Source organism: Pongo abelii, chromosome 21 (genome assembly GCF_028885655.2).
Source record: "Pongo abelii isolate AG06213 chromosome 21, NHGRI_mPonAbe1-v2.0_pri, whole genome shotgun sequence".
Classification (NCBI taxonomy): domain Eukaryota; kingdom Metazoa; phylum Chordata; class Mammalia; order Primates; family Hominidae; genus Pongo; species Pongo abelii.
Genome location: NC_072006.2, coordinates 38,408,922 through 38,434,169, shown reverse-complemented (window position 1 = coordinate 38,434,169; position 25,248 = coordinate 38,408,922). Strand labels below are relative to the sequence as shown.

Here is a 25,248-nt window from a genome sequence, read left to right as displayed (position 1 = left end):
CGACCTCCTGGGCTCAAGTGATCCTCCTGCCTCAGCCTCTTGAGTAGCTGGGACTAGAGGCTTCTGCCACCATGCCTGGCTAATTTTATTTTTTATAGAGATGGGGTCTCACTCTGTTGACCAAGCTCATCTTAAACTCCTGGGCTTAAGCGATCCTCCCACCTCGGCTTCCCAAAGTGCTGTGATTACAGGTGTGAGCTACTGCACCTGGCTTGCTTCCCTGCATTCTGTGAGCCCCTCCAGCAAATTAATTGAGCCCAAAGAGGGTTGTGGAAACCCCAACTTAAAGCCAGTTGTCAAAAGTTCTAGAGGCTCCACTTTCGACTGGTGTCTGAAGTGAGGGCAGTCTTGGGGACTGAGCCCTCAGACTGTGGGATCTTATGCCATCTCCAAGTAGATAGTGTTGGAATTGAATTGGAGGACACCCAGCTGGTGTCCACTGCAGAACTGATTGTTTGCCTGCTGGTGGGGGGAAATCCCCTCTCATTTTGGGGTCACACAAGTCTGTTGTGTGTTGATGACTGTTGTGAAAGCAGAGGGAAACATGGTTTGAGAATTTTTTCCTGAACAATGGGACTGTCAGTCAAGGTGGACCACCCTTTCTTGGCCCCACATCAGGTGAATCAGCCTCTCCTGGGAATTATTTTGAATGGTCCAGTGCAAGGACTGAAGAGGTTGGAGCTGACATCCCTGTGGCTTTGCTTGGAAGACATTGTTCACTTGGCTCCTCTAGCACCCCTCAGGGGCTTTTTTTTTTTTTTTTTTTTTCCGGAGGCATGTTGTATAATCTTTCCTTTGAGGTCCCCAAATCTCTCCAGGAGACTAACCCTCTACCTTTTTTTTCTCTCAGGCTAGCTGGAGTTCTTTCTGTTGTTTGCACCTAAAATACTCTGACTGATTGACTTCTCACTTTGTAAACGTGGAAATGGTAGCATCAAAAGTGACTTGTTCAGGCTGGGTGTGGTGGCTCATAGCCTGTAATCCCAGAACTATGGGAGGCTGAGGTGGGCAGATAGTTTGAGGTCAGGATTTTGAGACCAGCCTGGCCAATATGGTGAAATCCTGTCTCTACTAAAATATAAAAATTAGCCGGTGTGGTGGCGCATGCCTGTAATCCCAGCTACTCGGGAGGCTGAGGCAGGAGAATCACTTGAACCTGGGAGGCAGAAGCTGTGGTGAACCCATATTGCACCACTACACTACAGCCTGGGTGACAGAGCAAGACTCCATCTCAAAAAAAAAAAAAAAAAAAAAAAAAGACTTGTTCAAGGCCACACTATGAGAACTTTGGGCACAAGTTTAAGGCTATGCCCTTTAGGAAGAAATGATCCTGAATCAATCAGTGGCCACAAAGGTAGGGCAAATCTTCCTAGCTCAAGTTCACCCTGTGTGTGTGAGACAGAAATAGAACGAATAATGGTGTTGGAGATGGCGGTCCCAGATTCTCATAACAATCAAACCGTAACTCTGAGTCACAAATGTGAGTTTCAGTTCTGGTCATTAGACCAGCAGTTTTGAGAGGCCCAGGACCATGCTCTTAGCACTTTAGGCTTGAGGAGGAATTCTGAAAAGGAGAAGGAGGTGGGGCGTGGTGGCTCATACCTGTAATCCCAGCACTTTGGGAGGCTGAGGCGGGTGGTTCACTTGAAGCCAGGGGTTCGAGACCAGCCTGGCCATCATGGCGAAACCCTGTCTCTACTAAAAATACAAAAATTAGCTATTTGGGAGGCTGAGGTTGGAGGATAGCTTGAGCCTGGGAGTTGGAGGCTCAGTGAGACAAGATTGCACCACTGCACTCCCACCTGAGTGACAGAGTGAGACTCTTTCTCAAAACAAGCAAACAAAAAAGCAAGAACTGGCTGGGCCCAGTGGCTCATGTCTGTAATCCCAGCACTTTGGGAGGTTGAGGCAGGAGGATTGCTTGAGGCCAGGAGTTTGAGACCAGCTTGGGCAACATAGCAAGACCCCATCTCTAAAGAAAAACCAAAACTGACAGTCTGAGGGAATAGACCACATATGCTAACAACGGTTCTAACCTCTAACAAGGGACGATAGCCATGGGTCACTGGCCCATAAGCTCTGTAAGGAGAGGATCCATATTGGACTTCTTCACCACTATGTCCACAGCACCTGGCACATAGTTGGTGCTCAATACACATTTGCTGAATGAATGAATGGGTTGGTCTTCCATGTGGTTTTCTGGACCCAGCAGCCAAGTGGCTTTGTTACTAATCGACTGAGTCTTTAGCTTTGCATCCTGGCCTCACCCCTGGGGGCGAAATGGTGCCTGCTTGGTGAACAGTGTCTGGAAAACAGGAGGAGTGACTGCGGTATCTTCCCAATATGACATTTACGCAGCCACAACTGTGGTACAAGGAACAAAAGGTTCTTGCCCTGTAGGACTGCAGCCTAAATGACAGAAAACAAAACAAGCATCTGGCAGCTTTCCTGTGTGGGGGTGTGTGTGTGTGTTTCCTGTGTTAAGGAACAGAGAGGGAACAGGACACTACCATGGATTTATAACAAGAACAGGAATGATTATTTCCTTTTCTTTTTTTTTTTTTTAACCAGAGTTTCACTCTGTTGCCAAGTCTGGAGTGCAGTGGTGTGATCATAGCTCACTGCGGCCTCCAACTCCAGGGCTCAAGTGATTCTCCTGTCTTAGCTGCCTGAGTAGCTGGGACTACCGGTGCACGCCACCACACCCGGCTAATTTTTAAAATTTTTTGTACAGACCGGTGGGTGGCGGGGAGTCTCACTACCTAGCCCAGGCTGGTCTTGAACTTCTGGCCTCAAGTGATTGTCCAGCCTCGGATTTCGGATTTCTTTCTTTCTTGTTCTTTTTTTTAAGACAGAGTTTCGCTCTTGTTGCCCAGGCTGGAGTGCAACGGCGTGATCTCAGCTCACTGCAACCTCCGCCTCCCGGGTTCAAGCGATTCTCCTGCCTCAGCCTCCCGAGTAGCTGAGATTTACCGCATGCGCCACCACACCCAGCTAATTTTGTATTTTTTGTAGAGACGGGGTTTCTCCATATTGGTCAGGATGGTCTCGATCTCTAGACCTCAGGAGATCCGCCCGCCTCGGCCTCCCAAAGTGCTGGGATTACAGGCGTGAGCAACCGCGCCTGGCCTCTTTCTTTCTTTCCGTTTTCCTGGGGAGAGGGGTGCACCTAGGAGGAAATGTGTGAGACTGAAAGGCGGTTCCTTTCTGCCTGGCCGGTCTGGATTTCCTGGTTTTGGAGGCAGCCTCGGGTGTTCCCAGGTTTAAAGGCAGGGGGTAGCCTCGTTCCTAACCCCCAGGTCGGGATCAGCGGTGACTGGGAGTGCAGCTGTGAGGCTGGGACGCCCGGGTTTCCCGAGCCCCAGGAGAGCAGCGCGTGCGCAGTCCGCGGGACTCCGTGGCGAAGGGACCGAGAACTTTCCGGACCTTTACAGAAACAGCCGCACACCTTCGAGCAGCCTATATATATATTGTATTTCGATTTTAGCCCAAGCCAGGTGTCCCTGAAGTCCCACCTCCTGGAACCTCCGCCCGCCTTCAGCCCTGGGAAGCCGCCCTGCTAGGGATCACCCGCCCGAGAAGCGCCCCGCGTCCCCGAAGCCTTGCCCGCTCGCGGCCGGGAGTGGGGGCGCTCAGCAGTTGAGGCTGAGCACGCGGCAGGAGCAGGCGCTGCGGAAGAAGCGGCACTGGCAGGAGGCGCACGGGTCGCAGCAGGCGGGTGCTGGCGGCTTGCAGCTGTTGCGGGTGGCCACGCAGGGCGCAGATAGGGGGGTCCGGGGCCGCGCCACTGTCTTCATCGAAGCCTCCTTCTGCGTGGGAAACGCCAGGGCTTTATGAGCCGGCCACGCCCACCCCTCGCTTCCTCATCTCTGCCTGGGAGCTCCTCGGGCTAGGGAGATCCCGGACCAGAGGTTTCCCCACCCGCTTGCCCACCGCCCACCGCCCGCTCCCCCAGTCAGATTCCCTCACCTCCATCCCCATCCAGACTTACCTGGCTCTTGCCGGGCCCTGGCCCTCTTCTCCCTAGTGTTTTTTTTTTTTTTTTAAACACAGGGTTTCACTCTGTCACCCAGGCTGGACTGCAGTGGCGCGATCTCGGCTCACTGCAATCTCGATCTCCTGGGCTCAGGCGATTCTGCCACTTCAGCCTCCCAAGTAGCTGGGACCACATGTGCGCACCACCACGCTTGGCTAAATTTATTTTTATTTTATTTTCTATTTTTTTATAGACGGGATCTCACTTATTGTCCAGGTTGGTCTCAAACTCCTGAGCTAAAGTGATCTGCCTGCCTCGGCCTCCCAAAGTGCTGGGTTTACATTACAGGCGTGAGCCACCGCGCCCAGCCTAAGTGGTTTCTGTCTGAACTTAAAATGAAACATGAACTTTCTTTTGGCCTTGGAGATTTGGCCCTTGCTTGCTTCTCCGACCCATGTTAACTTCGCTGCCCCGCTGTGCACGGAACGCAGCAGGTGAGTTCCTGCTGCAGGAACCCAGCAGGAGCTGTCTTGGACACTGCTGCCATAGCTTGCTGCTTCCTTTCCTGGGAAGGAAATAGCCACTGGTTTTTGTACCTTCGATACATGTAGCCACTGGTCATCTGTGGCTACTGAGTAAGTGAGATGTGTCTAGTGCAACCTAGAAACTAAATTTTCAAATTTAATTTTAATTTAAATTAAAATGTAAAACTGAAGCAATATAAAAATATTTTTCTCCTTAAACACAACTTTTTAGTTAGAACTACATTTCATGCTTGTCAAAACTGAGCATTGGAATGAGACGTGCTGTACTGTAAACTATGCACCAGATTTCAAAGATTTAGCACAACAAAAAGAATAAATTATTTCAATAACTTTTTAAATTAATCACATATTGAAATGTTAACATTTTGAATACACTGGGTTAAATAAAATATTACAATTAATTGCACCTTTTTTTTTTTTAATATGGTTATCAACTGGGTGTGGTGGCTGATGCCTATAATCCCAGCACTTTGGGAGGCCTAGGCCGGCGGATCACCTGAGCTCCGGAGTTTGGGACCAGCCTGACCGACATGGGAGAAGCCTGTCTCTACTAAAAATACAAAAATTAGCCCGGCGTGGTGGCACATCTGTAATCCCAGCTACTCGGGAGGCTGAGGCAGGAGAATTGTTTGAACCGGGGAGGTGGAGGTTGCTGTGAGCCGAGATCGCGCCATTGCACTCCAGCCTGGGCAACAAGAGAAAAACTCCGTCTCAAAAAAAAAAAAAAAAAAAAAAGGGGCTATAAGCAAATTTAAAATTATGTAGCTCACATCACAGTTCTTTTTTTTTTTTTTTTTTGAGAGCCAGTTTCACTCTTGTCGCCCTCCCAAAGTGCTGAGATTACAGCCGTGAGCCCCTGCGCCTGGCCTCACATTGTATTTCTATTGGACGCTGCTGCTCTAGGTTACTGAGTTTTTCAGTCTATTTAAATGCTACTTCCTTACAGAGGCCTTCTCAGACCGCTCTTCCCTTCACTCTCATTACCGTGCTGTAATTTCTTCGTACTCTTTAACATCTGAATTTATTTACCTATTTATTGATTTACATGCTGTTCACCTGTTTTCTCCACAAGAATGTAAACTCCATGAGACCAGGGATAAGATATATCTTTCTTATTCACTGCTGCGTTCCCAGTGCTTAGCATATAAATATATTTGTCAGTTATATATTTTTATCTGTCAATAATCTCATCTTGCTTGTTTACTTTACAGCCAACAAAATAGGCCTAGAAAAGAGCAGGGACTTTCAAGATCACACAGTGCCAGATCCTACCTACCTCCTAATACCTTATCCAGTGCTCCTTGCTCTGGTTACAGTTGATATGATAAACTGAGGCACGCTGAGACAGGAATAAGGTGTGTATTTCAGCAATGCCTCAGTCCAGTATTTCCCAAAGTGGGAACCTGTGTTAATGGTGGTATGATTTTAGGTGGTACGTGAATGTTAAATGACCCTGAATTATACAATGAGAAAGGATTCTTTTTTCAACTTTTTTTCAACTTGAAAGGGTCAATTTGGTGCTAACGTGTCCTTAGTGCCTTTCTAACACTTTCTAATCTGCCTTTTTTTTTTTTATTTGTTTGTTTGTTTTTGAGATGGAGTCTTGCTGTGTCACCCAGGCTGGAGTGTACTGGTGCCATCTCGGCTCACTGCAACCTTCATCTCCCGGGTTCCAGTGATTCTCCTGCCTCAGTCTCCGAGGTAGCTGGGATTACAGGCGTGTACCACCATGCCCAGCTAATTTTTGTATTTTTAGTAGAGACGGGGTTTCACCATGTTGGCCAGGCTGGTCTTGAACTCTTAACCTCAGGTGATCTGCCTGCCTCAGCCTCCCAAAGTGCTGGGATTACAGTTATGAGCCACCATGCCTGGCCTAATCTGCCTTTTATTTTTTGTTTTATTTTATTTTATTTTTGAGACGGAGTCTCGCTCTGTCGCCCAGGCTGGAGTGCAGTGGCGCGATCTTGGCTCACTGCAAGCTCCGCCTCCCGGGTTCACGCCATTCTCCTGCCTCAGCCTCCCGAGTAGCTGGGACTACAGGCGACTGCCACCACGCCCGGCTAATTTTTGTATTTTTAGTAGAGACGGGGTTTCACTGTGTTAGCCGGGATGGTCTTGATCTCCTGACCTTGTGATCCGCCCACTTCAGCCTCCCAAAGTGCTGGGATTACAGGCATGAGCCACTGCGCCTGGCCATTATGCCTTTTAACACAGAGATTTAGGCCTCAAATTTAGAGCCTTTGGTAGGCAATACTATCCATTCATCCAGAATTCATTAACAATGTTTTAACTCCCCCCCTCCTTTTTTTTTTTTCAGACAGAGTCTTGCTCTGTCGCCCAGGCTGGAGTGCAGTGGTGCGATCTTGGCTCACCGCCACCTCCACCTCCTAGGTTCAAGTGATTCTCCTGCCTCAGCCTCCTGAGTAGCTGGGATTACAGGCACGCACCACCATACCCAGCTAATTTTTTGTATTCTTAGTAGAGGTGGGGTTTCACCGTGTTGGTCAGACTGGTCTTAAATTCCTGACCTGAGTGAGGTGATCCACCCTCCTTGGCCTCCCAAAGTGCTGGGATTACAGGTGTGAGCCACTGTGCCCAGCCAACTTTACTTATTTTTATAGTTACCTTCTATTTATGGTAAGTGATACTAGTTTTCTATCATTATATACAGTTGACTCTTGAACAATGCAGGGGTTAGGGGCACAAACTCTTTACACACAGTCAAAAATCCTTTTTTCTTTGAGACAGGGTCTTATTCTGTTGCCCAGGCTGGAGTGCAGTGGTACGATCACAGTCACTGTAGCCTCGATATCCCAGGCTCGTGATTCTCCTACCTCAGCCTCCTGAGTATCTGGGACTACAGGAGCACACCACCATACCCAGTTAATTTTTTAAATTTTTTGTAGAGATGAGGTTTCATCATGTTGCTCAGGCTGGTCTTGAATTCCTGGACTCAAATGATCTGCCCACCTCAACCTCCCAAAGTGCTGGGATTATAGGTGTGAGCCACCGTGCCTGGCCCTCATATTATTTTTGACTCCTCAAAAACTTAACTACTAATAGCCTACTTTTGGCCAGAAGGAAGCCTTACTGATAACATAAACTGTGGATTAACACATCTTTTTATGTTATATGTATTATATACTGTACTCTTATAATCAAGTAAACTGGCTGGGCATGGTGGCTCATGCATGTAATCCCAGCAGTTTAGGAGACAGAAGCAGCAGATTGCCTGAACTCAGGAATTTGAGACCACCCCGGGCAAAACGGCAAAACCTCGTCTCTACTAAAAATACAAAAATCTGCCAGTCATGGTGGTGCACACTGGTAGTCCTAGCTGCTTGTGGGGCTGAGGCAGGAGGATCGCTTGAGCCTGGGAGGTTCAGGCTGCAATGAGCTGAGATGGTGCCACTGCACTCCAGCCTGAGTGACAGAGCAACACCCCATCTCTAAAAAAAAAAAAAAAAAAAAAAAAATCAAGTAAGCTAGGGAAAAAAAAATATTATTAAGAAAATTATTGGATAAGTAGAGATTGATTATAAGAAAAGAAAATATAAGGAAGTGAAAATACATTTACAGTACTATACTGTATTTATTGATACCGTAAGTTTACTTCATCTGTTTACAAGGTGTATTGTCTGTCTGAAATAGTAAGCAACCAAAGCTGCAGACCTCAACCTATAATATCAATCAAGCAATTCAAGCTACTTTTTCTTGTAATGTCATGACTCTTCTCTGCTTCTTGGGAACACTTCCAGAATCACTAGCAGCACCTAGTATGGGTCCCTTGGTACTACTCAAGGTTTACAATATTGCATTAAGCACATTCAAAAATACACGAGAACCTTGAGGGATCACATTTTACTGCAATAAGTGATTTACTGGTGAGACTCCTTGTGCAGAGATGATTAGCTCACAGAACGTTGTAAGCACGTACTCGCAACACCTGAGCACTCCGCAATGGCAACAGGAGGTAGCTTCACAATTATGATGGTAGTACGGTATGTACTGCAGTTGTTTACACAGTTATGATTTAGTACTGCATCTTTACATTTGGTTATTTTCTTTCTATTTTGAATGGTATGTACTGTCTGTGTGTGCATATGTTTTGGGAAATTTTAATTTTTTATAATAGATTTATGTATATTGTATGGTAGCAAGTGATAAAATAGACTAGTATCTACATATATTTTATGCATTAATGACATACTTTTTTTCATTTTTTAAAATATTTCTAGGTAACAAGATTCACCTGTTTTTTCTAATTGTCAATCTTCAAAAATATTTTCCAATTTAAAAAATCGGCTGGGCATGGTGGCTCACCCCTGTAATCCCAGCACTTTGGTAGGCTGAAGCAGGTGGATCACCTGAGGTCAGGAGTTCGAGACCAGCCTGACAAACTTGGCGAAACCTCATCTCTACTAAAAATACAAAAACATTAGCTGGGCATGGTGGCATGTGCCTGTAATTCCAGCTACTCAGGAGGCTGAGGCATGAGAATCGCTTGAACTCGCCAGGTGAAGGTTGCAGTGAGCCAAGATCACGCCACCGAACTCTGGCCCGGGCAACGAGAGCGAAAACTCCATCTCAAAAAAAAAAAAAAAAAAAAGACATAAAATAATCAATGTATAAGTGGACCCATGAGTTCAAACACGTGTTGTTCAAGAGTCAACTGCATTTTTTAAGTTTTAATTTTTTGTTGTTGTTGTTTTGAGACAGAGTTTCACTCTTGTCACCAGGCTGGAGTGCAATGGCTCAAGCTCACTGCAACCTCCACCTCCCGGGTACAAGCAATTCTCCTGCCTCAGCCTCCCAAGTAGCTGGGATTACAGGTGCCCACCACCACGCCTGGCTAATTTTTGTATTTTTAGTAGAGACGTGGTTTCACCATGTTGGCCAGGCTAGTCTCGAACTCCTGACCTCAGGTGATTCACCCACCTTGGCCTCCCAAAGTGCTGGGATTACAGGCGTGAGCCACCGCATCCAGCCTAAGTTTTAATTTTAAATAAATATGTTAAATAAATAGGTGGAACTCAGATATGGCAAAAGTTGTAAATGTGGTTCTGAAATGACTGAGGTTTGGGAAACACCACATTCATCCAAAAGTATGAGTGATGGTGAAATTTCAGGCAGAGGCTAACTAGTAGAGGAAGCTGCTTTTTGTAATTTATTTTGCTCAGTGGACTTCAGCTCCCTGGGCTTCTGTGGGTGTCTGGCTCAGAGCTCAAGCCAGGAAGTCTTTAGTAGCTTTCGGTTTCTTTTGTTAATATAGGCCTGAAAAATCTTTCATTTAGTTCCTAGCCAGAGCTTGGGGGTCCTCCTTCTTTAAGTCCAGTCTCACCCCAACAATGAGAACTCCCAGAACTTCCCTGCCCTTACCTTAGAAGATCTCTTCTTTTCTGCTTCTTTTCTGCTGATCTGTTTGGATTTCTTGTTCAGTGCTTCAAAGAGAGACAGAAGGAGCAAAGTCACATGTTTCTGGGGACGTTGAGCTGCAGTGAAGTGAGAGGGGCAGAGGGGGCTTGGGAAGTCACAAGGCCAGGGAGAGGAGAAGAAGTGTGCCAGATGAGTCACACTGTAGGACTCAAGCCAGTAGGTTCTTGTTAGCCCAGCTGCTGACCTGGAGCCAGGCACTGATAGCAACGTGTCCTCTGAGGGAAGGCAAATGGGAAATCCAAGCAGGCACTGGGATCTGCCTGTGGTGCTCTTGTGGGGCCTGGTCCCTCGACCTAAGTGAGCTTGCGTCACCCAGAGCCACCCCCGGTGCCCTTTCCTTCATCTCCATTGTGGCAGGCACAGGAACATTGTGATACCCAGAAAATGGACTCCTGTCTTGTACACAGATGCACCTGTGTTTCCTATTTTCCATTCTTGAGAGCTCTGGAGCCAGGAGGACCTGATTTGAATCCTGACTCTGCCAATATAATGACTATGTGGCTGTGGGTAACTTACTTATCCTCCATGAGACTCAGTTTTTTCATCTGCAAAAAAGGTTCCATAATATCTGCCTTGCAGTATTGTCTTGAGGATAAATGAAGTCTGTTTATAAAGTGAAAAGTCTGTTACACTGAAGATCAATAAATGTTGATGTTCCTCCACTTCCCTGTCTGATATGTGTAGAATATCCTCTTTTCTTTCTTTCTTCTTCTTCTTTTTTTTTCTTTTGAGACAGAGTCTCACTCTGTTGCCCAGGCTGGAGTGCAGTGGTACGATCTCAGCTCACTGTAACCTCTGCCTCCTGGGTTCAAGTGATTTTCCTGTCTCAGCGTCCCAAGTAGCTGGGATTACAGGCATGCACCACCACACCTGGTTAATTTTTGTATTTTTAGTAGGGATGGGGTTTTGCCATGTTGGCCAGGCTGTTGTCGAACTTTTGACCTCAGGTGATCTGCCCACCTTGGCCACCCGAAGTGCTGGGATTATCGGTGTGAGCCACTGTGCCTGGCCGATTATTTATTTATTAAAAAAATTCTTTTTTGAGACAGGGTATCTCTGTCACCCAGGCTGGAGTGCAATGGTGTGATTATAGCTCACTGCAGCCTCGACCTCCTGGGTTCAAGCAATCCTCCTGCCTCAGCCTCCCAAATAGTTGGAACCATAGGCATGCACCACCATTCCCGGCTAGTTTTTGTTTGTTTGTTTTTGAGACAGGGTCTCACTCTGTCACCCAGGCCGGAGTGCAGTGGCACAGTCATGGCTCATTGTAGGCTGAAACTCCTGGGCTCAAGTGATCCTCCTGCCTCAGCCTCCCAAGTAGCTAGGACTACAGGCATATGCTACCATGCCTGGTTAATTTTTGTATTTTTGGTAGAGACGGGGTTTCACCCTGTTGACCAGGCTGGTCTTGAACACCTGAGCTCAAGAGATCTGCCCGCCTCAGCCAACCAAAGTGCTGGGATTACAGGTGCATGCCACGTGCCTTGCTAGTTTTTAAATTTTTCTGTAGAGACGGGGTCTCCCTATGTCGCTCAGTCTGGTCTTGAACTCCTAGGCTCAAACAATCCTCATGCCTCCAGCTTCCCAAAGTGCTGGGGTTACAGGTGTGAGCCACCTCACCCAGCCTCAAATATCCTCTTTTCCTAGCAAAAGCCAAGGTAGTAAGGGATATTAGTTTTGAGCTCAGGTTCTGGAGTTAAGTACCTGATTTTGAATTCTGGCTGTGCCAGTTAAAAACTGTGTGATCCATGCTAGTTACTTAATTCTCCTAAGCCTCAAGTTCCTCAACCGTGAAATATGAATAAAGACCATACTCACCTCACAGTGCCTACCACACAGTATGTCTATGATTATTATCAGGTGAAGTCAAACCAGATCTCCAATGCCAGGCTCTAGTGCCCCTCATATTTTCCCCTGAGCCGTCATTCCCAACCCTGATGTGATAGGACTGGTCCATCCCAGACTTGCATATGTTCTGGAGCATTTCCTGAAGTTTGTTACTGTTGACAGGAGTTCTGTGATTCATTAAGTTTCAGAAATGCTAAGTTAAACAAAGTTCACCAAGTGTCTTAACTTCAGGCCTTTCAGAGCCTCTACCATATGCTAAGCCGCATATTAGATTGGTGGCATGCAGAGCTTTCCCAAACCAAACGAGTCAAGGGACATACTATTCTCCCAGGATTATTTCATGGAACGAGCAAGAAGGAGCCATGACCATGGTGGTGGATCCTGGTAGCACCCTGGGAAGCATGCTTGATCTCCTGCAGCCCCTCTCCTGGGCCAGAGCCCAGAGGCTAGGTGACTTACCCACAATAGAGACAGAAGGGAAATCCAGTAGGTTCACAGAGGAGTTGCTTCTCAGGCTCCTGTCATCTCGGAGCTTCTCCTCAGGTGGCAGGTGGCTGTCAGCAGTGAAGAAGCAGAGGAAGACCAGCAGGGTGGCCAGGAGTAGGCGGGTGACATCCATCCTAGGAGGCCTGAGTGGGACAGAGAAGGTGGTCAGGTGGGTGGGTCAGGGGTAATGGTAAGAGGCCTTCCTGCTTTCTTTGTGCTTCTTTGGGCTGGTGTTGTGACTCTGTTAGGCAAGTGTCCTGGTGGAGCCGGAGGATTAGCAAGGCTTAGGATGGGGAAGGGGAATTGATGAGGGAAGAAGAGAGAAGAGAGATGGGAAGAGGAAGAGAGAAAGACAAGGAACAGAAGGAGATTGGAGCAAGAGAAAAGCAATGCATTGCACTGGTCTCTGCTGTCCAGAGGGTGGTGTGTTGGCTGCTTCTGTGTTTTTTTTTAATGTCTGTGGCCCCAGGAGACCCCAGGCCTGGGCAGAGTTGTTGAAAGGCCCCCAGTAGGGCCTCACAGTAGCAGAGGTTTTATTAAGATGCACAGAATAAGGCTAATAAATTAAGACTCAGTGAGAAAGATGCAGAGGTAAGTGGCTCCTTCAGACAAGCATATATGTTGGCTCATACCCTAGATTCCCAAACCCAGAGAGAACGAATGCAGGTATAGTTTGTGTCAGGAGGATGGACCTGTCGACATAGGCCCCCTGGATTTATGTGTTTATTTATTTGCTAGCTGGATTTTTTTTTTTTTTTAAGATGGAGTCTCTCTCTTGTCACCCAGGCTGGAGTACAGTGGCACAATCTCGGCTCACTGCAACCTCCACATCCCAGGTACAAGTGATTCTCCTGCCTCAGCCTCCCAAGTAGCTAGGGCTACAGGCGCCAATCACTATGCCAGGCTAATTTTTGTATTTTTTTGTAGAGACAGGATTTTATCACGTTGGCCAGGCTAAGCATTTGATATTTTCTAACTCTTTTTATTTTTTTTTGAGACAGAGTCTTGCTCTGTCAGCCATGCTGGAGTGCAGTGGCACGATCTTGGCTCACTGCAACCTCCTTCTCCCAGGTTCAAGCGATTCTCGTGCCTTAGCCTCCTGAGTAGCTGGGATTACAGGTGCCCACCACCACACCTGGCTAATTTTTGTATTTTTAGTAAAGACGGGGTTTCACCATGTTGGCCAGGCTGGTCTCGAACTCCTGTCCTCAAGTGATCTGCCAGCCACTGCCACTGCACCTGGCCTATATTTTCTAACTCAAGCTCATATAGTTTTTTTCTGTTGTCGTTGTTTGTTCTGAGACAGAGTCTCACTCTGTCACCCAGGCTGGAGTGCAGTGGCACAATCTTGGGCCACTGCAGTCTCAACCTCCCAGGCTCAAGCCATCCTCCCATCTCGTCCTCCTGAGTAGCTGGCACTACAGGCATGTGCCAACACACCTGGCTAATTAAAAAAAAATTTTTTTTTTTGATAGAGATGAGGGCTCACTCTATTACCCAGGTTGGTCTTGAACTCCTGGGCTCAAGTGATCCTCCCACCTCAGCCTCCCGAAGTGAGCCACCACTCAGGCATATTTGTTCATTTGTGTGTATATATATGGCATCCCCCTTCTAGGACATTAACTCCTCAATGACAGGGGCTCTCCACCATCCTTTCCCACTTTATATTTTCTCACAGGAAGTAATAAATTCCAACCAAGCTTGGCTGCTTCCTGGTCACCATATGATGCTTGTCCTTTCCCACTGATCACAGTGCTTAGCTTGGTATACAAACATTTATTTATTTATCATTTGTTAATGGTCATCAAAGCCCTTAGTGACTACAGTACTCATTTGCCCTTCCCACATTTCATATGGCATTTATCCAGTCTGGGAGATAAGAATGGTTTTTACATTTTTAAATGATTCTATTTAAAAAAAAAAAGAATATCCAACAGAGACCCTATGTGATCCACAAAGCATAAAATATTTACTATCTGGCCTTTTACAGAAAAAGTTTGCCAACCCCGTCTAGATTGTAAGAATCATGATGGATTGGAACAAGAACATCATGTTTGCTCCATCAATATCCATTAACTGATGGAGCACTTAACTATTTCTTTTCTTTCTTTTCTTTTCTTTTTTTTTTTTAAGATGGAATCTCACTCTGTTGCCCAGGCTGGAGTGCAGTGGTGCGATCTTGGCTTACTGCAACCTCTGCCTCTCAGATTCAAGCAATTCTCCTGCCTCAGCCTCCCGAGTAGCTGGGACTACGGGTGCTCACCACCACGCCTGGCTAATTTTTGTGTTTTTTGTAGAGACAAGGTTTCACCATGTTGGCCAAGCTGCTCTCAAACTCCTGACCTCAAGTGATCTGCCTGCCTTGGCCTCCCAAAGTGCTGGGGTTGCAGGTGTGAGCCACCGCACCCAGCCCAACTATTTCTTCAGGTAAAGATATTGATGACCTTTATTAAAAGGCTAATGTGCCAATAATATTTCTCATTAATTTATCAGATTTCAGATTTATTTTAGTATAGGACTGGGTCCTAATATGACAAGAGCTGGGACTGGTAAACTTGGATTGTGGATACAGAGGAAAAATTACATCATGAATAGTTATCATAATGTTTTGAAACTTATATCATGTTGTCTAGAATTCATAAAGATTCAATACAGTAACATTTGGAATAGAAAAATGAAATATTTGTAAACTAGATAATATTTTAGTTACACAAAATTAAATATATATTTAAAATTTTTATTCTGTATCATTGATCTCTTCCAAAAGCAATATTGTTTTTAATTTTTAGCTTCTGATTGTTGCTAAAAAGACCATTTTTCAAATAACAGCATCTAGCTTTAATGGGTATTAATTAGGAAGGCAAATCAGAAATAAATTCAACCTGGCTGGGCCGGTGGCTCACGCCTATAATCCCAGCACTTTGGGAGGCTGAAGCGAATGGATCACCTGGGGTCAGGAGTTCAAGACCAGCCTGGCCAACATGGCGAAACCCCATTTCTACTAAAAATACAAAAATTAGCCAGGCGGTGGCCTCCTGAGTAGGTGCCTATAAATCCACCTACTCAGGAGGCTGAGGCAGGAGAATCGCCTGAACCCAGGGGTAGAAAGTTGCAGTGAGCTGAGATCGTACCACTTCACTCCAGCCTGGGTGAAAGAGGGAAACTGTCTCAAAAAAAAAAAAAAAAAAAGAGAGAGAGAAAGAAGGAAAAAGAAAGAAAGAAATGCAACTTTAAAAAACAAGGAAAGTAAAGGATGGAGATGTGGTGGAATGTTGTGGGAAGTTCTGATTAACAAAAGGCTCTTAGCAGGGAGTGGTGGCACAAGACTGTGTTCCCAGCTACTCGGGTGGCTGAGGTGGGAGAATTACCTGACCCCAGGAAGTTGAGGCTACAGTGAGCCGTGATTGTACCACTGCACTCCAGCCTGGGCAACAGAGTGAGACTCTGTCTCAAAAACAAAAACAAATAAGCTCAATTAAGGCAAGTTACAAGAGGCATGTTATTAATTAGAAGGCGGTATGTGTAGTTATTTTGTGTCTTTGGGGTTTCCTTACCATAAATAATATACTTATGGGCCAAAAACTGTAATGGGAATTTCTGCAAAGAAGTGAGAGTGGCCAGAAAATCTGAGTTAGAAAAAGAGGCCAGGCATGGTGGCTCACACCTATAATCCCAGCACTTTAGGAGGCCACAGGGGGAGGATTCCTTGAGCTTAGGAATGTGAGACTAGCCTGGCAACATAGAGAGACCTCATCTCTACAAAAAATTTTTAAAAAATTAGTCGGGTGTTATAGGGTCCAGCCCTACTGGGTCTGTGGGCTTTTTCTCCTCGTGTGTGGAGACAAGAGATCATAGAAATAAAGACACAAGACAGAGATAGAAGAAAAGACAGCTGGGTCCGGGGGACCACTACCACCAAGGCACAGAGACTGGTAATGGCCCCAAATGCCTGGCTGCGCTGTTATTTATTGGATACAAGACAAGGGGGCAGGGTAAGGAGTGTGAGCCATCTCCAGTGATAGATAAGGTCACGCGAGTCACGTGTCCACCGGACAGGGGGCCCTTCCCTGTTTGGCAGCCGAGGCGGAGAGAGAGAGAGAGGACAGCTTATGCCATTATTTCTTCTATGCATTTCAAAGACTTTAGTACTTTCACTAATTCTGCTACTCCTATCTAGAAGGCGGAGCCAGGTGTACGGGGTGGAACATGAAAGCAGACCAGGAGCGTGACCGCTGAAGCACAGCATCACAGGGAGATAGATGGTCAGGCCTCTGGATGGCTGCAGGTGGGCCTGACTGATGTCAGGCCTTCCACAAGAGGTGGTGGAGCAGAGTCTTCTCTAACTCCCCTGGGGAAAGGGAGACTCCCTTTCTCGGTCTGCTAAGTAACTGGTGCCTTCCCCAGGCACTGATGCTACCACTAGACCAAGGTCCACTAGGTAATGGGTGCCTTCCCAGGTGCTGGCATTACTGCTAGACCAGGAAGCCCTCTAGTGGCCCTGTCCGGGCGTAACAGAGGGCTCTCACTCTTGTCTTCTGGTCACTTTCTCACCGTGTCCCTTCAGCTCCTATCTCTGTATGGCCTGGTTTTTCCTAGGTTATAATTGCAGAACAAAGATTATTATAATATTGGAATAAAGAGTAATGCTACAAACTAATGACTAATGATATTCATATATAATCATATCTATAATCTATTTCTAGTATAACTATTCTTATTCTATATATTTTCTTTATTATACTGGAGCAGCTTGTGCCCTCGGTCTCTTCCCTTGGCACCTGCGTGGCTTGCCACCCACAGGTGTGATAGTACACACCTGTGGTCCCAGCCTCTTGGGAGGGTGAGGTGGGAGGGAGGATTGCTTGAACCTGGGAGGTTGAGGCTGCAGTGAGCTGTGATCATACCAAAAAAGAAAAGAAAGGAAGAAAGAAAAAGGTGGCAGGAGTTTGGGGAAGATTAACTTAGACCCAGGAACAGGATTGAGAATGAGGGGGCTGAATCAACAGTCCAGTTCAATATCACAAATCCAAGGGGAAGTGGGACAGCTCATGACCAGAGGCCAACATCCATGGGACTGGATGTCCATGGAGTGGCCAAAGTCCACAATGATCACTTGCTCTGAACACTTGATAATGTAGGTACAAGCTCACTTCACCATCAGAGCAGCCACAAGCCTAATGTAAACACTAGTCACTACACAATGGGTAGACAGGAGATCTCACCAGGTCAAATCCCCAGCCTAATTCAGGACAAGTGAATCCTAGGGGTTAGTTTAAGACAAACAGACCAACCCCCAGCAAAACAGTTCTCCTGGTAGAACCATACAATTGGACTGAGTCTTGGATTGGTAAAGTCTCAGTGGAGTAAATCTTATTTGGGTATTATAGGGAGAGAGTTAAAGACCAGTATTCCTTACCTCAATTCTGGAGGGATATGTATATTCTAAATGTAATACAAGTCCATAATGTTTAGTTGTATTAGGACTCTTGGGGTCAGATGTTTTTTAGAATTCAGAACTTTGTGAATGTTAGAAAAATAGTATCATCCATATATTATGTTAAACCACATATAAGTGGTCTGGGAGAACCCTATAATGAAAATATTAATGCTTCTATAGCAAAAAGGCATGGATCTTCATAATAGGCAAGATGAATACAGACTATGAATTGATTCACATGAATTCGGGACGGGTTTTGTTGCCAAATGTCTTCAGGTAAGTTCAGATTTTGCTGCCAAATGAGTTGCCAAAGGGGGAACAAAACCTTATACTTTTCAGGGTGTTGGGATTTTGCAATTACAGGTAAAGGTTTGTGGATCTGTACAGACCTTGTTGCTGTTATTACTCGTCAGAGAAACACACTCCCTGCTATTAATACAGGATAATAATGCTAGGCCGGGCCCTGTGGCTCACACCTATAATCCCAGCACTTTGGGAGGCTGAGGCAGGTGGATCACCTGAGGTCAGGAGTTTGAGACCAGCCTGACCAACATGGTGAAAGCTCGTCTCTACTAAAAATACAAAAATTAGCTGGGCATGGTGGTGCATGCCTGTAATCCCAACTACTTGGGAGGCTGAGGTAAAAGAATCCCTTGAATCCAGGAGGCAGAGGTTGCAGTGAGCAAAGATTGTGCCACTGCACTCCAGGCTGGTGACAGAGTAAGACTCTGTCTCAAAAAACAAAACGAAACAAAACGAAACAAAAAAACAGGACAATAATGCTGACAGCAATGAGTAGCTGTGTAACTGGGTTTCTCAACTGTCTTTCCGCTCCGCAGTGATGAAGACTGTTATTTGATCTGTGATATCTCTGATGACAGTTCTCCTTTTAAATTCATCGTCTGTATTTAGGACTTGAGTTTCTCTTCAGCATGGTGGATAAAAAGAAGGATCCAGACACACGAGTCAGATCACCTGGATGAACCTGTCATTTAAATGGCTGTGTGACCCTAGGTCTACCTGGGTCTCAGCTTTCTCAGTTTTAAGGGCCCGGCACTCACACCTGTAAGCCCAGCACTTTGGGAGGCTGAGGTGGGTGCATCACTTGAGGCCAGGTGTTTGAGACCAGCCTGGCCAACATGGTGAAACCCCGTCTCTATTAAAAATACAAAAATTAGCCAGGCTTGGTGGTGCATGCCTATAATCCCAGCTACTCAGGAGGCTGAAGCCCAAGAATCGCTTGAACCGGGAGGTGGAGGTTGCCGTGAGCTGAGATTGTGCCATTGCACTCCGGCCTGGGCAACGGAGCAAGACTCTGTCTCTAAAAAATAAATAAATAAATAAAATAAAAATAAGAGTGTAGGGAAAAGAAAGAGAGATCAGGCTGGGCGCAGTGGCTCACGCCTGTAATCCCAGCACTTTGGGAGGCTGAGGCAGGCGGATCATGAGATCAGGAGATCAAGACCATCCTGGCTAACACGGTGAAACCCCGTCTCTACTAAAAATACAAAAAAATTAGCCGGGCGCGGTGGCAGGCACCTGTAGCCCCAGCTACTCGGGAGGCTGAGGCAGGAGAATGGCGTGAACCTGAGAGGCAGAGCTTGCAGTGAGCCACTGCACTCCAGCCTGGGCAACAGAGCGAGACTCCATCTAAAAAAAAAAAAAAGAAAGAGAGATCAGGTTGTTACTGTGTCTATGTAAAAAAGGAAGACATAAGAAACTCCATTTTGATCTGTACTAAGAAAAATTGTTTCTGCTTTGAGATGCTGTTAACCTGTAACTTTAGTCCCAACCCTGTGCTCACAGAAACATGTTCTGCATTGAATCAAAGTTTAATGGATTTAGGGCTGTGCAGGATGTGCCTTGTTAACAATATGTTTGCAGGCAGCATACCTGGTAAAAGTCATTGACATTCTCTATTCTCGATTAACCAGGGACACAATGCACTGGACACAATGTCCACAGGGACCTCTTCCCAAGAAAGCCTGGGTATTGTCCAAGGCAGCTTGAAATATGGCCTCGTGGGAAAGGAAAGACCTTACCATCCCCCAACCCGATACCCATAAAGGGTCTGTGCTGAGGGGGAGTAGTGAAAGAGGGAGCCCTCTATGCAGTTGAGATAAGAGGAAGGCATTTGTCTCCTGCTCCTCCCTGGGAATGGAATGTCTCAGTGTACAGCTGACCAATCCCATTCATTCTATTCTAAGACAGGAGAAAACCACCCAGTGGCTAGATGCAAGATATACTGACAACAATACTGCTCTGTTACTCTTTGCTACCCTGAGATGTTTGGGTAAAGAAAAACATAAATCTAGCCTACATGCACATCCAGGCACAATACCTTTCCTTGAACTTACTCATGATACTGATTCCTTTGCTCACATGTTTCCCTGCCGACCTTCTCCCCACCTGTTGCCCTGCTACACTCCCCTCACTAAAATAGTAAAAATAATAATCAATAAATACTGAGGGAACTCAGAGACCGGTGCTGGTGCGGGTCCTCTGTATACTGAGTGCCGGTCCCCTGGGCCCACTGTTCTTTCTCTATACTTTGTCTCTGTATCTTATATCTTTTCTCAGTCTCTCATCCCACCTGACGAGAAATACCCGCAGGTGTGGAGGGGCAGGCCCCCTTCATAAGAGGATAGGACTATATGACTTAGTATAGAGTCTGAGGCACAGAGTGGAAACTTGACAAAAATGTGTTAAATGAATGAAAGAATCTACCTTCTATCCTTAAATTCTATGAATCCTGTCTTAGTCTATTTAGGTGACTATAACAAAATATCATAGACTGGGTGGTTTCTAAACAATGGAAATTTATTTCTCACGGTTCTGGAGGCTGGGAAGTCCAAGATCAAGGTGGAGGCAGATTCAATATCTAGCGAGGGCCTATTTCTTCATAGACAGCCATCATCTCTCTAATCTCGCAAGGTGGAAGGGGTTTCCCTTGGGCCTCTTTTGTAAAGGCACTAGTCTCATTCATGAGGGCTCTGCCACCATAACCTAGTCACCTCCAAAAGGCCCCACCTCCTTACATTATCACCTTGGCAGTGAGGATTTCAACATCTGAATCGGAGAGGGCATAAACATTCAGAACATAGCAAATTCCTCATTTCCGATTCTTGCCTCCCCGTCATTGTGCCATTGGGCAGCTTAAATAGTTACACAGAGAAGGCTGGGTGCGGTGGCTCACGCCTGTAATCCCAGCACTTTGGGAGGCCGAGGCAGGTGGATCACGAGGTCAGGAGATTGAGACCATCCTGGCTAACATGGTGAAACCCCATCTCTACAAAAAAAATAAGCCGGGCGTGGTGGTGGGCGCCTGTAGTCCCAGCTACCTGGGAGGCTGAGGCGGAAGAATGGTGTGAACCTGGGAGGTGGAGGTTGCAGTGAGCTCACATCACGCCACTACACTCCAGCCTGGGCAACACAGTGAGACTCTGTCTCAAAAAAAAAAAAAAGTTACACAGAGAAAGATTTATAAGGGTCACTTATTATGCTTCCTTAAGAGCTGAAGAATTTACAAATGCATAAGTGTGGTTGAATCTGACTAAGTTGTGGAAAAGAGGGCATGGAAAGTCATGGAAAGTTTGTACAAGCTCACTGTAATTGTATTAATAGCAGTGAGTGTGTTCCTCATGAGTAGTAACAGCAATGAGGGTTTGTACAGGTCCAGTGCAGTTGGTTGATGTAACCCAGGAGTCTTGCTGACGTGTGTGCACACATGTATGCTAATGTGTAAGAGCTCTGCTTGAGGGAATATAGGAGACAACAGTGTCGAGATCATCCCTGAGTAGGGTACACTCAGCGTCCTGAGTGTGCACTGAGGGCATCCCCTTAGCGACAGCACTGGGGATAGTGTTGTATCTTACTCCGTCAGGGATAAGGCCTTGTTCCCCACAGCAAAGGAAAGGACTACAGTCTCCCAGTCATGTGGCATGGGTAAGTACCTACTGGGACAGAGGTGTAGTGAGAGATGAGAACAGAAGAAGAGGCAAAGGCACCTCCACCTCCCGGGTTCAAACGATTCTTCCATCTCAGCCTCCTGAGTAGCTGGGATTACAGGCATGCACCACTACGCCCGGCTAATTTTGTACTTTTAGTAGAGATCGGGTTTCACCATGTTGACCAGGCTGGTCTCAAACTCCTGATCTCAGGTGATCCGCCCGCCTCAGCCTCCCAAAGTGCTGTGATTACAGGCGTGAGCCACCGCGCTCGGCCTTTTTAATTTTTTTGAGATGTGGTCTCACTGTGTTGCCCAGGCTGGCCTGAAACTCCTGGCCTTAGGTGATCCTCCTGCCTCAGCCACTCAAGTAGCTGGGACTATAGGGGCACCACTGCACCTGGCTCCCCTTTTAATTTTTATTTTAGCATTGTTTTAGTATTTTTTGTTTGTTTGTTTAAGCAGTCTTCTTGAAGACAGTGAACAGTGTCAGCTGCTGACCATATTAGGTGTTCATGAGGCACAACTCTGACAGCCTGCCCTGGGCTTTGCTAGTGTCACTAGTCAAGGCAGCCAGAGTGTCTGGGTAGCCAGCAAGCTGGCATTGGACGGGAGGTGTCTGGGCTCAGTTAGTCATAATAGTGGCTTCCACCAGCCCTGCCAAGCACCAATGGCCAGAGACCTGGGGGTTCTGGGTGAAGCTCATCCCTGTGAAGGACAGTGAACACACATCAAGAAGTATCAGCTAGGCCCCAGCATGGAGGAGCAGCTGCAGACTTCAGCAGACTCATTCAGGTTAGTTAAGATGAAGGCAGGCTTTCCTTTGATCAGGCTTTTGGAACAAAGCATATACTTGGAAAGAAAGGGAAATGATAGAGCAAAAGGGAATTCTTGACCTCGAAATTGTCTGTGAGACACTGTGCATATGTGATTTTTCAGGGGAGAGGGTCCATAGCTTTCTCTGGGTCCATAATGGGTTCTCTGGCCCTGAAAAACTGAATGAAGTTACTTTATGTTCTGTATATGTGAATAACGGATGCCCTACCTTTAAATGGCTTTCGGTGCTTCAGGGAAGAGAGACAAGTAACTAACAAAAGGAGGAGGGGGAGGTGCTAGAGTTGAGGCACAATTTGCCCGGCCCTGTGAAAAATGAAATGTAGGACCCCCTTGTTAAAAAATTAAGAGATGGTGACAGGAGAGCGTTAAACCAAGCCATTGGCCCTTTAAGCACGAGGCCCGGTGCAGCTACACGAGCTGCATGCTCATGAAGCCAACTGTGGTTACAAGATTGAGAAAGTTGACACTGATCATATGACACAGTGGTTATGAAGAAGTTTGCGGATTAGGGCAAACATTACATTACACTCAGTAAAGTTTCAGCAGTAAGTCATATAATAATGAGACTGCTTATAGACATCACCTTCAGCCGTCTAACCAAGACTCTGGGCATCAGATATCTCAGTGGAGGCAAGGAGATAGGGGATTGGGGGCGGGGGTGGGAATGGGTTTGGGGAGTCAAAGAATGAACCAGCATGTAAAAACCTGGGTTCTGGTCCCAGCCCTGCCACTAGCTCCCTGTGTGACTTCTGGCAAGTTACTTTCTCTCTATGGATAACTTTTTCTTCATCTGTATGAGAAAACATTTGAATTATTAGATTTTTTTTTTTGAGACAGGGTCTCACTCTGTCACCCAGGCTGGAGTGCAGTGGTGCCACCTCAGCTCATTGTAACCTCTGCCTTCAGGGTTCAAGCAATTCTCCCACCTCAGCCTCCCTAGTAGCTGGGACTACAGGCATGTGCCACCACACCTGGCTAATTTTTTTTTTTTTTTTTGCATTTTTGGTAGAGATGGGGTTTTACCATGTTGCCCAGGCTGATGAATTATTAGATTTTTAAGTTCTCTTCTAACGTTGACTTGCTGTTATTCCAAATCAGTGGCATCCCCTTCAGAGAGGCTACAACATATTCTGTTGAATATTTCTTTCTTTCTGTTTTTATAGATGGGGCCTTGCTCTGTCACCCAGGCTGGAAGGCAATGGCAAGATCATAGCTCACTGCAGCCTTGACCTCCTGGGCTAAAGCAATCCTCCCACCTCAGCCTCCCAAGCAGCTGAGACTACAGGTGTGAGCCGCCACGCCAGGCCAATTATTTTTTTAGTAGAGGTGAGGTCTCACAATGTTGCCCAGGCTGGTCTTGAACTTCTGGGCTCAAGAGACACTCCCTCCTCGGCCTCCCAAAGTGCTGGAATTACAAGCGTGAGCCATCGTGCCTGATTTGAATATTTCTTTTATGGTGAGGATTTGCCCTCTGAGAATAAATCTGACTTCTGAAAATAGACAATGATTTCCAGCTAACTCTGGTAAGAATAATAATGTTTTTGACTGAAAATGAGCTGTGGCCTAAGTAATGGGATTTCTATAACTTAAAAGTGATTTTAGTTTTTAGCTAATATAACCGGAATTGAGACAGTCAGTAGAATGTTTTTCCCCAAAGTTGTAATATTGAGATGTCATAAGTTCATTCTAATGCTGCAAGTAGCTTAAAATATCTTTGAATTCTAGACATGCCTTCAGAGGCAATTTTTTTTTTTTTTAGACGGAGTCTTGCTCTGTCACCAGGCTGGAGTGCAGTGGCGCGATCTCGGCTCACTGTAACCTTCACCTCCCGGGTTCAAGCTATTCTTCTGCCTCAGCCTCCTGAGTAGCTGGGATTACAGGCGCCCATCACCATGCCAGGCTAATTTTTCTATTTTTAGTAGCGACAGGGTTTCACCATGTTGGCCAGGCTGGTCTCGAACTCTTGATCTCAGGCGATCTGCCCTCCTTGGCCTTCCAAAGTGCTGGGATTACAGGCATGTGCCACTGTGCCCGGCCTTCAGGGGCAATTTAAAAGTCATACAAGACAGGGCACCATGGCTCATGCCTGTAATCCCAGCACTTTGGCAGGTGGAGTCAGGAAGATTGCTTGAGACCAGGAGTTTGAGACCAGCCTGGGCAACATGGCAAGACCTCATCTCCACAAAAATTTAAAAAATTAGCTGGGCATGGTAGTGCATGCCTATAGTTTCAGCTATCTTGGGAGGCTGAGGCAGGAGGATCACTTGAGCCTAGGAGATCAAGGCTGCAGTGAGCTGTGTTTGTGCCACTGCATTCCAGTCTGGGGAACAGAGTGAGACCATGTCTCAAAAAAGAAGTCATATAAGAAAAAGCATCGGCAGGGTGCAGTGACTCATGGCTGTAGTCCCAGCACTTTGGGAGGCTGAGGTGGGTGGATCACGAGGTCAGGAGTTAAAGACAGCCTGGCAAACATGGTGAAACCCCGTCGCTACTAAAAATACAAAAATTAGCTGGGTGTGGTGGCATGTGCTTGTAATCCCAGCTACTCGGGAGGCTGAGGCAGGAGAATCGCTTGAACCCGGGAGGCGGAGGTTGCAGTGAGCCGAGATCACACCATTGCACTCCAGCCTGGGCAACAGAAGGAGACTCTGTCTCAAAAAAAAAAAAAAAAGCATCATATAATGTAATAATCATAGCTTTCATAATAAGATGGAAACCTGTTTCAATTGAGGACCAT

At 46.4% G+C, this 25,248-nt stretch overlaps 1 protein-coding gene across 1 annotated transcript in view; it reads right to left on the bottom strand.

Moving 5' to 3' along the window:
• Positions 1-3,453: 3,453 nt before the first annotated feature.
• The window catches only part of ASIP (agouti signaling protein), a 66,640-nt gene continuing 44,845 nt past the window's right edge, over positions 3,454-25,248 (bottom strand). Inside the window, exons 2-4 of the mRNA XM_009233508.3 lie at positions 12,265-12,434; positions 9,901-9,962; positions 3,454-3,809 (exon numbers count right to left, since the gene is read on the bottom strand). Of these exons, the coding sequence (XP_009231783.1) occupies positions 3,633-3,809; positions 9,901-9,962; positions 12,265-12,424 (399 nt within the window). The 5' untranslated portion in view covers positions 12,425-12,434 and the 3' untranslated portion in view covers positions 3,454-3,632. The remainder of the gene's footprint in view (positions 3,810-9,900; positions 9,963-12,264; positions 12,435-25,248) is intronic.